This window comes from Barbatula barbatula (genome assembly GCF_947034865.1).
Source record: "Barbatula barbatula genome assembly, chromosome: 20".
Lineage (NCBI taxonomy): Eukaryota > Metazoa > Chordata > Actinopteri > Cypriniformes > Nemacheilidae > Barbatula > Barbatula barbatula.
The window spans coordinates 19,041,784-19,057,040 of record NC_136783.1 but is presented as its reverse complement, the minus strand read 5'-3'; the positions used below and the strand labels follow the sequence as shown (position 1 = coordinate 19,057,040).

Here is a 15,257-nt window from a genome sequence, read left to right as displayed (position 1 = left end):
TCCGATGCATCTTTAAAGGTAAGAGCCCTGAAAATAAAACGTTTTCCATTGATTGTTGACCCTCGTGTTGTTCCAAGCCTGTGCGTGCCTCTTCTTCTGTTGAAGATATTTTACAAAATGTCTCTGTGGTATTGTGTTCACACAGGTTTAGAACGACTTGAGGGTGAATAAATGATGAAACAACGAAAATTTTCACGTGAGCAAGATGGACATTTTTTGAACTTTTACAGTAGATGTGAAACAAGTAATTCACAAAGGTTTAAAACAACAGCTCGGGTTAAACGAATTGTCTTTGATTGGACAAACTGTTCCTTTAAAATGCAATTTCACTAGCCTTGAGAATGATTGAAGTCTGATCATTTCCTCAACAATAATTCAAGACGCATCTGTTTTTACACGAGGCTTGTGACGCCTTAGAATAAGGAGGAGAATGTTTTATTGGATCCGGTAAATGCAGTTTAAGCTTATCTTCTGTACTGTACCACATTAATCTTGTGTGTGTGTTTGCACATACGCATTTGACACAGTGAAGTAAACTAAACCGTTAACAGGTGTGAGACGGCTCCAGCTGTTTATAAATCTACACGCACGTGCCTGTAATATAATATTAACCTGCGTGCAAACTCAGAGAATGCAGAATAGATGAACAAAGGAATGAAATAAGAGAGAATGTGGACACTTAAAGTATTATCTTCATTATCTGGGATGAGATTGATAGCAGTTTTTTAGCGTGCGTGCATGCATGCGTGTGTGTAAGACTTGTTGCCAGGTTACAGCCATGTGTGGAAGTTTTCATGAGAAACAGTGAAAATTGCACCATAGGGTAGAGATGAAACAAAGATTTTTTTAAATTCGTTTCTTAAAAAGTCCCATTATGCCTGACAGAAACTTTCAGGGTCAGTCAACACAGTCAGTCATCTGAAGAGGAACAATTTGATCTTTTGACAAGCCCCCGCCTCTCCCCCAACGGAACAGAATGTACACATCTATATGACGCTGGTCACACTGGTCAGCTCGGGTAAACGCTGGACCTCATCCCATCTGAGACCTGAACATTTCAATAGAAAGAGATCGTTTGCCCAACGTATGAAACCAGATGTTGATTTTACTTTGTGTCGGTGCGTAGTAGATTATACCAGACTGATGCTCATCCAGGCAAAAGTACAAAAATAATAATAATGTACAGTAATCTCCCATCTGGTCGCTAACGCTGCGATAACAATGTCCGTCGGGCAGACGCTGAGCAAAGAGAAGTTTATTCTGTTTTTCACGGAGAGCCGCGCTAACTCCGGTGGGTAGAAAACCAAACCGAGGAAATAAGAAATAAGAGGAAAGGAAATAAGAAAAAAGCGACTGTCGCAGGTTTTATGTTCAAGTTTTGATCTGTAACTCATTGATTGATCAATGTGACAATGGGAGGGGTATCACTTTTGAGAGAGAGGGGAGGCAGATTGATGGAGAATGTGAATTATTGGCAGCTGTGGAAATTTATCGACAGCCTAACATTGACAAACCTTCAACATTGTCTCAGGCTCCATTTCTCTCTGTCAAGACCCCCAATGTAACCCCTCAGGCCAGCGGTTCGTTCACTCATCACGACTGAGGGTATCCATAAGAAAATCACAGATCAGATCTCAATTTTTTCTCAAGAACATAAACAAGATTTAACGGAGAGCGAATGGACATTTTTGAAACAGGCAGAAGTCTCATAAATGTCTTCATTGGAGTTTCAAAACCGAGCTCAGATTTGTCAAGTCTGCAATCAAAAGTCAATATTATGAACTCAAACATTTCTCGTCAAATTTACCCAAATCCAGATAATTTTACTCCTACAATCTACATACATATGACACCTCCATACTCTTCCTGTGTTTCAACATGTTTCGGTTTAATTTCCCTTGTGCATTTAAGGACAAATATCTGATCCTTAAATAAGAACTCCATCAACATCCCAGCAAGCCATTTTGCTCATCACAGGAAGAAGAAATGCACAACTTGTTGTTTAAAGTCGTGTCATCTCCGTGTATCTGTGAGCAACAGTTAGTTTCAATTCACCCCTGAATCTCCACGTGTCCCCTTCACCTCGGTTCCTGCCCGCAGCAGCTGAGCTTTAAGCAACACCTATTACTCTTAGGCTGTCAATTAGGATAATTTATGGCCGTAATTCTGAGCCGGGATGAATTGCGGTGTTTTGATGTTGGTAAATACTTAGAAGTTAATTGGGGGCATCTGCTCCGGGGAGCTCGGGCGAAGAATGGGAGACGCTTGTGTTTCCGAGCGTGCTTGCCAATTAACGACTCCCACCTCCTGCCACCGAACGCAAAACAGCTCGCAGACCCGACGTTTAACACGTTAGATTCTCTGGTGCGTCTGTGTGTAAGTGCGTTTAGTTAAAGTTCTCAGTGCATGTGTAGATGTCACTTCTTCTTCGGATCCTCTAAGACCACCGCAGAAGTAGTGCATCATGTTACAGAGTTTCATTTAACACCTGTTTGCAGGAACAACGAAGAAATGTTCACTGACATCACAACGTTTCCACTCGCTTTCGTCTTTCCTTTCTCGCTTTGTGAAATCTTTCATCGTGATTTCTGCTTCTCACTCCCTTTAGAACCCTGACATTGTGCTGGTTCACTACCTGAACGTGCCCGCCATAGAGGATTGTGGGAAACCGTGTGGACCCATCCTATGCTCCATCAACACAGATAAGAAAGAGTGGGCCAAATGGACCAAGGAAGAGCTCATCGGACAGCTCAAGCCCATGTGTGAGTATTAAACCGTATCTGATCATATCACTGATCCAGACTGTGTTTAATGACACGCTACAATGTGTCTGACTTTATTTAACAGACGTTTGCCGTTTATAAGAAGCTCTTTGTTTGGAAATTTGGTATATCGTTTCACTGTTACGCTGATGACACGCAAATTTATCTGAATCTGCATTGCCTTGAGGAAATAAAGGCCTGGGTGGCACTAAATTTCCTTCATTTTAACGGAAGGTTATGATGTTTACGCCAGGTGGTAACTGTGAGTCATTAGTCTTGGATCTTGGTGAACTTAAACCACTTGCGAAAGCCCTGTGTTCAAAATGTAGGTGTTATCATGGATTGTGATGACAAACCGGTTAACTCTAGTTCAATCTAGTTTTTTCTCACTAAGGTGAAATCTTTCCTGTCTCCTAAAGACTTTGAAAGAATTGTACATGTTTTTATTTCGACTGGCCTGGACTACCGTAAGAGCCAAAATATTCAGTAGGCGTTTGTCAGGCTTCCATTTCCAGATTGCAGATGGTCCAGAATGCGGCTGCACGCCTGTTGACTGGCACACGAAAGCGGGAACACATTACCCCTGATCTCGTGTCTCTTCGCTGGCTACCGGTCCGTTTTAGGTTTCATTTTAAGATTACGTATTTTTAAATCTCTCAACGGTTTAGCCCTTCAATATTCGTCCGATTTGATTCAGCCGTATGCTCCACTAAGAGCTCTTAGGTCTGCTGACCGTTTGCTTTAGGGCTAAGCTAAAGAGAAGGGGTGACCGGGCATTCGCAGTTGCAGCCCCTAAGCTCTGGAATAGCTCGCACCTCTGCATTAGACAAGCCCAGACACTTTCTGTCTCTAAATCTAGTCTTAAAACGTATTTTTACAGTTTGCCATTCGACACTAAGTGAGTTCTGCTTCCGTGTATTGATTTATAGTTTTTTTCTATCGACTGGTTTTATCATATATTCTCTTATGCATGTACAGCACTTTGTTAAACACGTGTTTTTTTTTTTAAAAGTGCTTTATAAATAAACTTTGACTTTACTTTTTGCAAATGTAATCACAAACATTGACTGGACAAGGAAATTGTCATGATCAACATTTTGGCTGCACTTTTAATAATAACGTTTCTTTACAAGTTCTTTAAAGGACTGTATATGCAACATCCACAAAACCTTTTGGCTATAGTACAAACTACAAAAATGAAGAAAGAACCTTTTAGGATCATTTTAAGCTGATAATCTAAAGACATACACAACAAGTTTTCACTGAAGTACAATTGTATGATAAAATAAATAACACATTTCTTCTGATTGGCTGGGATTTTGTGCATCAGGACAAAAAATGTAATGTTTCACGTCGCAACTGGTGTTTCCTGCCGTGAGAACCTGAAAACATAAGGGAATTGTAAAAACGTGTTATTTTCGGGCCTGCAAAGGTCATGGGAATTAATACAATCTTAAAAAGTCACAGAAAAGTCATTGAACTTTCTATAATGAATATGAAGTGTCTAGTTATCCTCTCTCAAGGATTTTACTTCTTTTGAAGAAATTCCCTCGACGGGCTGTGTTGAAATTCCAAGAGGTTTTATTAGAGACATTTGTACCCCAAAAAATCACCATTAAATTCTCTAAATATATCAATTCTAATTATTGTGACCTTACACACAAATAGCATATTTATAAAATGATCTTTAAATAGGCCTATCTTTATTCAATAACAATCAGAAATGACCTGAAGCGTGAACAAAAGAGACCTCGGATCAGTTTCAGATCCCAACGGGGGGCATCTGTACTGAAGGTGGCTGTCAGAAGAAGACCCAAATCATTCTGACACCTGTCCTCTGCTCTGCAGTGCTTTAAACTCAACTGAACCAGTGTAGGACGAATACTTTTTGTGATGAAATACAGCATCAAACTCAATCCTGACCACATAAAGAACACAGAGTTCAGCTTCAGCGTATATAGACACTCTCTACATTCACAGCGGCCTTCACTCTCTTAATATCTGAACACACATCAATGAGTCATTAACTTCATGATGTGCTAGTGCTGTAGTGACAGGCCAGCTGAACACTTCTCACATCATCATCATCATCTCATTGAATGACCTTCCAGTACTGAAACACAGTCACGGTGCAATACTGCCACCTGCTGGTGAGAGAATAAAGTCGCAGGGGTGGCTTATGTGATATTATGGCATGTAATATATTGTTATTATGGCTTAAATCAAAACAAAACAACTGCCGTATGATTGATATTAATTGGACTGCACAATAAAAAACAGGATTTTTGAAAATCTTTAAAATCTCATTTTGGAGCCAAACTCTTCATATATGTACTATATTTGGTCATTAAAAGAGCAGCATGATTGTGTGTGCGTGTTGGTTAGATCTCCATGGGATAATAAGCCTCAAATCACCGGCTGTACATTGTGAGAAAAAGCCAATGGTTTCCATAAGGAAAATTGCATAATAAAAGCGTGTCGTTTTCATCCAGAGGCGTCTGGAGGTCGCCCATCATGTTCACAGACGAGGTAATGAATTATTTGATGTCATCGTAATGAATTAGCTTGCAAGAGACTTGGAACAGCCCGCGAATGATATTGGACTTTATCGATTGATTTGGTAGTCATACAGTCGTTGTTTAAAAAGTAAACTACGTTTACGCTTTTTGGGGTTTCCTTTACTCGCCGAAGAGTAATCGTGATCCATAATAACAGAACAACAGATGCTGAGTCCCAGATGCTATATAAGCACTTCCGCATTTGCGTGTTGCCGTAGTTTCTGAAGCCGGAAACTGAGGGTTGTGTGGAGTAGCGGATATTAAGTCACTGATATGCGACAAATACAAGGGAGACGAGGGACGGGACATTATTTTAATAGGAATATCTCTGGGTTTGCACATTCTTGGGAACATTTGGGATCATGTAAGTACACAACTGCATGAAATATATCACACCTTGCAAGGATATTTCCTAACAAATTTATTCCATATTGTGGCTTCAATGAAACTGTTATGTTCAGTGGTGGGGGATAAAAAAGAACGTTAGCTCACTTTAGAAACTATAGGAGTTAATATTTTTTTTTTTATAGAAAAAGTGTGATTTTCAGATAATAATGAATGAAATAATTGAATGGAGGGGAAACTAGTCATGAGGGGAAATGTGATATGGGTTTGGATTTCTCTATTTATAATTAAATAGAAAGAGAAAACAAATAGAAACATATTTATAAAATTACTTATTCTTTCATGAAAGCATCCTAATTCATTTATCGTGTAAAGAACATATATAGGTCACACTCATTCATATAAGTCTGTCCTTATTAATTTACTTGTAGTTACATTTACATTTATGCATTTGGCAGACGCCTTTATCCAAAGCGACTTACATTGCATGATACATTACATTTGTATCAGAGTATGTCCAATCCCTGGGAACAAACCCATGACCTTGGCGTTGCTAGCGCCATGCTCCAACCACTGTGTTACTGGAAGGAATATACTTTTAGTTACTGTCATTTTTGTATGTTCATGTATGTTCAGGATACAGTACATAACCTAAAATTGAATAGATTGCTTGTGGTTTCAAGCTGACACATCATGTATTTATGTGATTGTGGTCTTTTATTTGTGGTATTTTAATGCCTTTAGCAGAAGGGTTTCCAAACTGATCCTATTTTTGAGCTCCTTCTTCAAAGACATTGAGGCAAACTTGTTTACTACTAACATATCGTTTTGGAATGGATGAGCCTACTTATATCCTGCACAGCTATACGTCCCGGGACCCTGCTACTGAAAAAACGGTTATCTAATGGTTTCTGTTAAATACCATTATGATTTATCAGCAAGAGATCCTTCATGTTGTGTGTTTTGGACCTTATTCCAGTAGGATTTAAATGTGTCCTGTTGGTTTCCGTTTGCCAGATAAACATCCCACCAATAAAACACAACACATTACACGTAGAGACTAACAGAGAACTTTATAGTTGTCATTCAAGCCGTTGTGATTCCCATCATAACCATTAAATCAGTAGAATTTCTGTGGCGCTTGCATAATCTGAACACGAGATGTCACTATAACACAAAGCTCCACATATACACAAATAAAATAGTAACATATTTGTACTAAAAGTATTGTTTTTGTTAAAAAGTATTTTCGACTGTGTCCTTTTCCTATTCCACTGTGAAGGACGGATTTTAGGCGATTTGGGACAACGTTTTTATGTCCCTACGCCTGCGAGCTAGTGCGCATGCGCGTACGCCAGTTTGGGGAAAGATTCGCTTTATAAAGCTATATTTTTGTGTAAAAAATATTGTCATAAAAAGTGATTACAGTAACAGACAGTAGTTTGTGTGCCTTATGTCAAATTGAATGTCCAAAGTAAACATTTTTGCACGTACAGAGCGAGAGAGAGCATCGGTTTGTAAAAAAACGCGTGAAATTGGTAGTGAAATATAGTTTGTCTACACACTTTTCAAAAATACTGTATGACACAATGTGGGATTAAAACTGTGTCTGACGGTGGCAGTCTTGTGGATTTAAGTCTTGTCTAGTATGAAAGAAACGGAGATGTGATCGTTTGTCTCACTTTGTTGCTGTAGTACCTCGAAATGTCCAGCAGATGTCTGTGTTGCTTTGTGTTTTTTTAGACCGCACCTGTGTGTGTCCGACACCTGTTACACTTTTCTACTAAAAGTAAAATAATTACTTATTATAGTGATGTCTTTTTCTGTGTCACTTAAAACAACTGGGTTTATTACAAATCTCAATGCATTTTTGACTGGAATATAAGGAAATATTCTCCTGGCATTTTGTCGAGTAATATATGCCACATCTATCAAAATTAGTTTTTGTAATGAAAAATAGTATAGTGGCACTAAACCTTTGAATGAGTTTAACTTCTTGAACCCATAACATTCCTTTAAGGGGTGAACGGATGCCTGCGACATGGCACGGCGTATATAAACCCTCCATGGCTTCATTTAGCCGATACTTATCCCGGTTCGATGACGCATGAAAGGGTTGAGGTGACGGACAGGTGAATGATTCAGGGCCGGTTAGACTGTGTCTCCTCTGCAGTGTCAGTAGGGGTGCTGGCGAGGTGTTGGTCTGTGTGGCTGACTGGCTGACGTCTGTGTGTCCCTCCTCTCTCCCGGCAGTTCATGGCATCAAGTGGACTTGCAGCAATGGGAATAGCAGCACAGGGTTCTCAGCAGAGCAGCTGGTTCAGCAGATTCTGGACAGCCACCAGACCAAACCACCTCCCCGGACTCACAACTGCCTCTGCACGGGCAACCTGGGTAAGAACACGGTTCAGAGCTTCAGTTGGGCTAAGATATAAGAAGGTTGTCTTTACGTCCATTGTTTTCTAAGAGCCTCTTATATGACTCTTTCTTCTGTGGTACAAAAAAGAAGATATTTAGAGAAATGTCTCTGTGGTTTTGTGTTCATACACTGTAAGTCATTGGCCGCCAATGTTGTTTTGTTTTTCAAGAAATTTCCAAAACATCTTGTTTTCCAAAAGAAAGTCATAAAGATTTGGAATGACATGGGGATGAATATATATATATATATATATATTGGGGTGAAATATCCCTTTAGAAGACATATTAGAGAAGTCCAGGTTAATACTTGAAACATAACTTTTAAAATGTTGAATTATACATTTCTGATCTTTTTCATTTCAGTTAAGAAGTTAAGTTTAGAAAAGATGTATTAGAAAGTTAAAATAATTGAATATCATATACGTATAAAAATACGGTTTATTTGAAACCATTGGAGAATGATCCAACATTGAATATCAGAAAAATATTTAATAGCATAAATAGATATAAACATATATAAGAGCTTTGCTTTAAAATTTCTATTAGGTTAAGAGAAAATATTCAATTAATTTATATAATTTCAGGTTCAGTGCTGTTTGACTGTTTGACAGTTGATTCCATTACATACCATATAAACAGTCTAACTTGCTTATTTTACACAAAAACAGTATAGATTATAAAAAACGGTTGCATGGTTGGTGTCTTCTGTAAATTAGGGGAAAATGTGGGATATTTATTTTTTGCTCTGAAAAACAAAACTTAAATTAAACTTTTTCAACAACAACAATTTAAAGCAATATAACAGATAGTGTTTTATGCTTAAACCCTTTTTTCGTCTTTGACCCACATGCGTTTTTATATTTACAAACAATTTAAATATAAATAAAAATAGTTCATATATTTTCTGCTTATATATGCATGTGTGTGTATTTATACATAAATGATTATTATACACAGTACACACATACATGTATATTATGGAAAGAAAAACTTTTATTCTGTATTTGTACTTTTCATAGCTACATTGAGTTTATTTTAACATGCGTCTGCTCTCTGTAGGTGCTGGAAGCAGCCTCCACCACAAATGCAACAGTGCCAAACATCGTATCATCTCCCCCAAAGTGGACCCGCGCGCTGGAGGCGCCTACGGCAGCAGCCACTCCGAGGTTCAGAACAACGATGTGTCCGAGGGCAAGACGGAACACAGCCACGGCGGTGGCAAAAACGGCAGGACGGGGGGCGACGGCGGAACGGGTGGTCGAGAGAAGAGGAACGGCAAGGTGCCCAAGCCCACGCTGCTCCACCAGAACAGCATGGAGGTGTCCTCCACCAACCAGGTGGAGGTTCCGGATACCACCCAGAGCTCACCCGTCTCCATCAGCAGCGGCCTAAACTCAGACCCCGACATGGCCGACAGCCCTGTGGTGGCCGGAATGGGTCACGTGGCCTCAGTCATGAACAGCCTGTCTCAATCCGCCACGGTTTTCATGTCCGAGGTCTCTGGAGATGCTGTTTATAGCATGTCCCCGACTGTCGACCCCAACACTCATCTCCTGGGTCCCGACACAGCTTCTAACAGTCTGGTGTTGGCAGTGACGGCCGACAGCCATAAGTTTGGATTCGCTGGGGCGGTTGGAGTAGGGTTAGCTGATGCCGGGTCCGCAGAGGGACTTGCCATGTTGTCGACGAGTGGCGTGTCTGAAGAACTGCTGCTCTCTAGCAACCTGGAGTCAGGGAGTATCAAGATGCCCGAGACCGATATGAACTTTGACCCAGACTGCTTTCTCAACAACCCAAAGCAAGGTCAGACTTACGGGGGAAATGGGTTGAAAACAGAAGAGAGTAACAGTAGCAGCTGCAGTAATGGAGGTTTGCGATGTTCTCCGCCCCTCAACGACAACGGATACACGTTTAACCCCTCTCTAGTGAAGAACATCAAGACGGAGGACACCTCCTTTGAACAGCAGCTGGCAAAAGAGAGCGGCTATCAAGTCGGGGAGGTGGTGAGCGGATCCTCAAGCAGTGGTTCCCAAAACTCCCTGGCTCTGACTCCTACAGGTTCCCTGCTGCCGTCAGGGGGCGGGCTGAGTCCAAGCACCACCCTCGAGCAGATGGACTTCAGCGCCATTGACGCCAAGCAAGAATATCCAACCAGCGTGATGTCAGCTGCAGGATACGGCCACAGCGCTCACCTGGCCCACCAGAGCCACTCGCCCAGCTTCTTCCTGCAAGGCTCGCCCCAGTCCACTCAAACCCAGGCCCATCAGAACAACTCTGCGTCAACCCCGAACTCCCACGACTCCAGCGCTTACATGGGCCTGTCTGTCGTCAAGACCCAAGACTCTACAGGAACCAACGGACACCTCCACCACCATCACCACACGCACGCTGCCTCCAACTGCAACGGCGTCTCTCCGACTGAAAGAAACGGTCAGGCTGGATCGCTCCAGCTTTTGCAGTACCAGAATCGTTTCTCTAACCCGGGCCAGGAGCACGAGGACGTCGGTGGCTTGGAACAGCCAACAGGAACAGAACCGGGTGAGGGAGGCGGACAGGAGAAAGAGTCTGATGGTGTGCTGAAGCCTGGGGACCACTTGCAGACTGGAGGGGGAGGAGAAGCTGAAGGTGTAGGGGGCTCAGAGCAATACCTCCAACAGCCAGCGGAGGGCAGCGTGGGGACCAGGGCAACAGGTGCGAGGGTGGAAAGCAGAACTCTGTGCAACGGCGGTGAAGGAAACGGAAATGCCAACAGCCCCCATCAACAGCTCCAGCCCCTCCTGCAAGGAGCCGGTTTGGTGCAGGGTCTTTTCAGCACCGTGGGGGCCCACCAGAGCCTCGGGGGCAACGGAACCAATGCAGGGGGCTCCATGGAGATCAACCTGGACCATTTCGATGTTTCCTTTGGTAACCAGTTCTCAGATCTCATCAATGACTTCATTTCGGTGGAGGGTGGAAATGGTGCGGCCGTGGTGGCCGGGGCTAATGCTCTATACGGTCACCAGCTGATGACCCATACGGGGACAGAGGGGCAGGTCTCCTCTGGCACCGCCGCACAACAAGGTGCAGACGAAGGAGGTCATGGGGCGAGGGGGTATAATTCTGCAGAGCTCTGCTTGCAGCCCTGCTGCAGCCCTCAGTCTACTCAGGCTGGGGCGGTGACGGGCGAGGCGGGGCAGCTGGCATACATGCAGGTGGCAGAGGCCGTGTCGGCAGCTGTGGCGCATGGGAACATGGGAATGCTGCAGGCAACCGGAAGACTGTTTGTGGTGACGGACTATTCTCCAGAGTGGTCCTATCCTGAGGTGAGTTTGGGAATGGCAGAAATATATATTTAGTTTAATTCAAATTAGTTTCTTCAAAATGTTGCATTGTTGCAAATCAGCTTTACAAACACTCTTAAAAATAACAGTGCTTCACGATGCCAAAGAAGAATGTTTTTTTATCTAGATGATTCCATAAAGAACCTCTGTTTTGTGAAAAATAGTGCTAACAAGTGCTATGTGTTTCATATTCATGGGATGTAAATAAGTAGTACTAACTCCAAAAACTAATTTCTCTAAGATCAATCATCATCAGTTTCTACATAGAAAGGTGACTGAAGATATGTGGAATTATTATTTTTAACAAACCGAACAGTAGCTGAAATAGAAATAGTGAAAAAAGCAAAAGATGGAGGTTATGTAGAGCTTTGTAAATAACAGATGTTGCTGTTGTTTAGAAATCTGCAGGCACATGTTCGTGTAGTTCTTATAAAGTGTCTCGCGTGAATACAACATCAGTTTATTTATTTTGTTGTGATTATTATTGGGCAAAAAATGGTTTTAGATCTGTTTCAAATCAGAAAACTATGTTAAAGTCTGAACTATCTGGTGAGGTCTCAATGTAAAGCTCAAGGTCTTTTCCACAACAAGGGACATATTTATTTGTCCCAGAATCCCCTGGGCCACATGAGACACGTGTTCAGTCTGTCATTGACATGCCTGTTGGCAAGGAAGCAGTCGGTCAGATAAAGACAGAGGGGTTATCAGACAGCACCACGTGAACTTCAACTCACACAAACTCTCTAATAATGTCACAGACCCTTCTGTTTGCTTTTATTTGATCTTCCTTGTTGACTGAATATAAGTAAATATAACTTTGAATTAGACTTTTGAATGGAAGGGTATATACAGTACATGTATGTATACGTATAAGAACAGGCTTGGAGAAAATTAAGAGATTCCAAATTCTTTTGTAATCAGCATTTCTGGATGTATTTTGGTCATTCCAGTCCAGTGTCTGTTGAAAAAACACAGAGCATCTTTTCTGTTATTTTGATCTGTTTCTCCAGTTTTCATTTTCTGCAAATATATGCAAATATTTTTTTTTGATCTAAATGCAGACCTATAAAAAGCCAATTCAGAAAATGGTCTCCGCGGCTGTATATAGTGACACAAATCTTTTTTAAAACAGTTGATTCTATCTCATAACACTTATCAAACCTTGAATCTTAAAACGTTTTGTGGATAACTGGTGATGCCGTCCCTAACTAATGCTTGTGTGCATGTTTTGTGTGTCAGGGTGGGGTGAAGGTGCTCATAACCGGGCCGTGGCAGGAGACCAGCAGTGAATACACCTGTCTGTTTGATCAGATCACAGTCCCAGCGTCTCTCATTCAGCCCGGCGTGCTGCGCTGTTACTGCCCAGGTGTGTCATTCACGCTCAACAAACTGCATGTTTACAGCACATACCCATTTACAGTTGTGCTTTCCTGTGGAGGGGTGATACAACTAGAGTCAGGGTGTCAAATCAATTCCGTCAGAATGAGATTTAAAGGCCCACACACGATAAATCGGTGAGATTCCGACCTCCGTAGGTTAAACTGTTGTCTAGAAATAAAGCGTCTCATCTTTGTGAGCAGAGGAAATTTAACAGCTGTCATACAGCATCTCTCTAGTGTTATATAACTGACTTAATAACACAAAAATACAGTACATTTTTAAATAGAGTAAACATTTCAATATTGTAAATAGCTGGCGGTAAATATGAAACCCAACGTGTTTTCAGCATAGCATTTATTTATTTATTTTTCTTCACAGCTCATGATACAGGTCTGGTGACCCTTCAGGTGGCAGCCAGCAGTCAGATAATCTCTAACTCGGTTGTGTTTGAGTATAAAGCCCGCGCTCTGCCCGCTCTGCCCTCCTCACAACACGACTGGCTCTCTCTGGACGGTAAATCTCTCATTTTCGTCTCCTTTCATATCCGTTGTATGTGCTTTGTTCTTCATTATGTTGTATATATTATTTTCCACGAAGCACTCACTTTCTGTGATGATGGAAAGTCCGATGTGCTGTTTTTAGCTCCGACCTGTTGTTGCATTGTTTAGTTTTTTAAAAGTGACTTTCATTCATTCAGTTTAAATCTATGATTCTGTGTTTGCCTGGTACAGTATGTCTCCTGATTTCTGATGTGTTTACTCAGAGACAGATATTTGAGTGATATATGGTGTAATTGAATGTTTGGCTGTTGTGAGACTATTCGTTTTGCCTGTGTTTTATACAAAAGGGCATACGTTTTTCCTGTCTTAGAGAAAATTAGATAGTGGGGTTTAAAATCAGCTACCAGACCCTTTAGTTTTATACTGAGGTTTATATTAGAGAATGAATTGTTTTAGAAATATGTTTGGACAGAAGAGAACCCTTACCTGTGCAGAGTGTCTGTCTGAACTGCTTGTACTTTTTAAGTAACCATAATGAACCAATGATGTAGATATAACCAAACTGAGCTCACCACTTAGTCTTCATTTGCATGCCTCATTTTCAACTTTTTGCCTGTTTGCAAAGACAGTGGTAGTTGTGTCCTCTCTGACAATCTAGTTTCCAGGTCATGTCTACTTGTGACTAAGTGTTGAAAGTTTTTTCTTAAATTCTGCTTCATCATTCAACTGGCATGATGATAATTGTGTATGAATGAAACTGTGCCATGCAAAGGCCCCAAACTGACCATTCATGTCCTTGATGTATTTCTGGCAGGGGAAAGAAAATGACACTGACTTGTAGTTTAGTTCTTAATGTGAACTATAATAATGACAGAATCAAAAAACAATGCAGTGTGTCTGATCCTCGAATAGTGTCTGGAAGGCAATTCCAGAGTTTAGGTGCTACGTATGAGAAAGCTCGGCCCCCTTTGGTGGATTTAGTTATTCTAGGTGTTATCAAAAGTCCTGAGTTTTGAGATCTTAGAGAGCGTGATGGGTTGTAGTGTGATAGAAGCTCTGTTAGGTAGGTAGGGGCTAAACCCTTTAAGGCTTTATACGTGATTAAAAGAACTTTAAAGTCAATACGATACTTAATGTGTAGCCAGTGAAGGGTTGATAACATTGGGGTTATGTGATCGTATTTTCTGGACCTGGTTAGAACTCTGGCAGCTGCATTCTGAACTAACTGTAGTTTGTTTATTGATGATGCAGGACAGCCACTAAGAAGCGCATTATAGTAGTCAAGTCTTGAGGTCATAAATTCATGAATAAGCTTCTCTGCGTCTGCCAAACACAGAATATTTCGTAATTTGGGAACATTGCTAAGGTGGAAAACGGCTGCTTTTGTGACATTTGAGATGTGATTTCGAAAATGACAGGTTGCTGTCTTATATAACGCCTAGATATTTTACTGTAGGAGTAACAGTACATCCTTCAACCTGCAGGTTATAATCCTAAATATTCGGTTTACGTGTCTTTAGTCCGATAAGTAATATTTCAGTTTTATTAGAATTTGAAAGAAGGAAATTACAAGTCATCCATGTTTTATATCTTCGGTGCACTGTGCTAATTTGGATAGCTGGGAGGAATCATCTGGTCTTGATGAGATATATAGCCGAGTATCATCTGCATAGAAGTGGAAGCTATACCATGTTGAATATGGAGAATAGCAAGGGTCCTAGAACCGATCCCTGAGGTAATCCATAATTTTCTTGCGTTAGATTTGATGATTCCGCATTTAAATGGACAAATTGATGTCTGTCTGATAAGTAAGATCTGAACCATTGTAGTGCCTGTCCCTCAATACCGGTATAATCGTGTAAGCGATCTAGAAGTATGTTATGATCTACAGTATTAATTGACGAGTTGATAATGTTATAAATGGGCTCAATTGCAAGGGGTAGTAATTTTTTAATATTTTTGTTGGTATGGGGT

At 41.1% G+C, this 15,257-nt stretch overlaps 1 protein-coding gene across 1 annotated transcript in view; it reads left to right on the top strand.

Moving 5' to 3' along the window:
* camta1b (calmodulin binding transcription activator 1b) overlaps window positions 1-15,257 on the top strand; it is a gene marked incomplete at its 3' end in the record, with an annotated part of 228,930 nt that overhangs the window by 199,870 nt on the left and 13,803 nt on the right. The window contains exons 7-11 of the mRNA XM_079482727.1: window positions 2,609-2,762; window positions 7,919-8,059; window positions 9,143-11,385; window positions 12,643-12,769; window positions 13,162-13,296. Coding sequence (XP_079338853.1) covers window positions 2,609-2,762; window positions 7,919-8,059; window positions 9,143-11,385; window positions 12,643-12,769; window positions 13,162-13,296 — 2,800 coding nt within the window. The remainder of the gene's footprint in view (window positions 1-2,608; window positions 2,763-7,918; window positions 8,060-9,142; window positions 11,386-12,642; window positions 12,770-13,161; window positions 13,297-15,257) is intronic.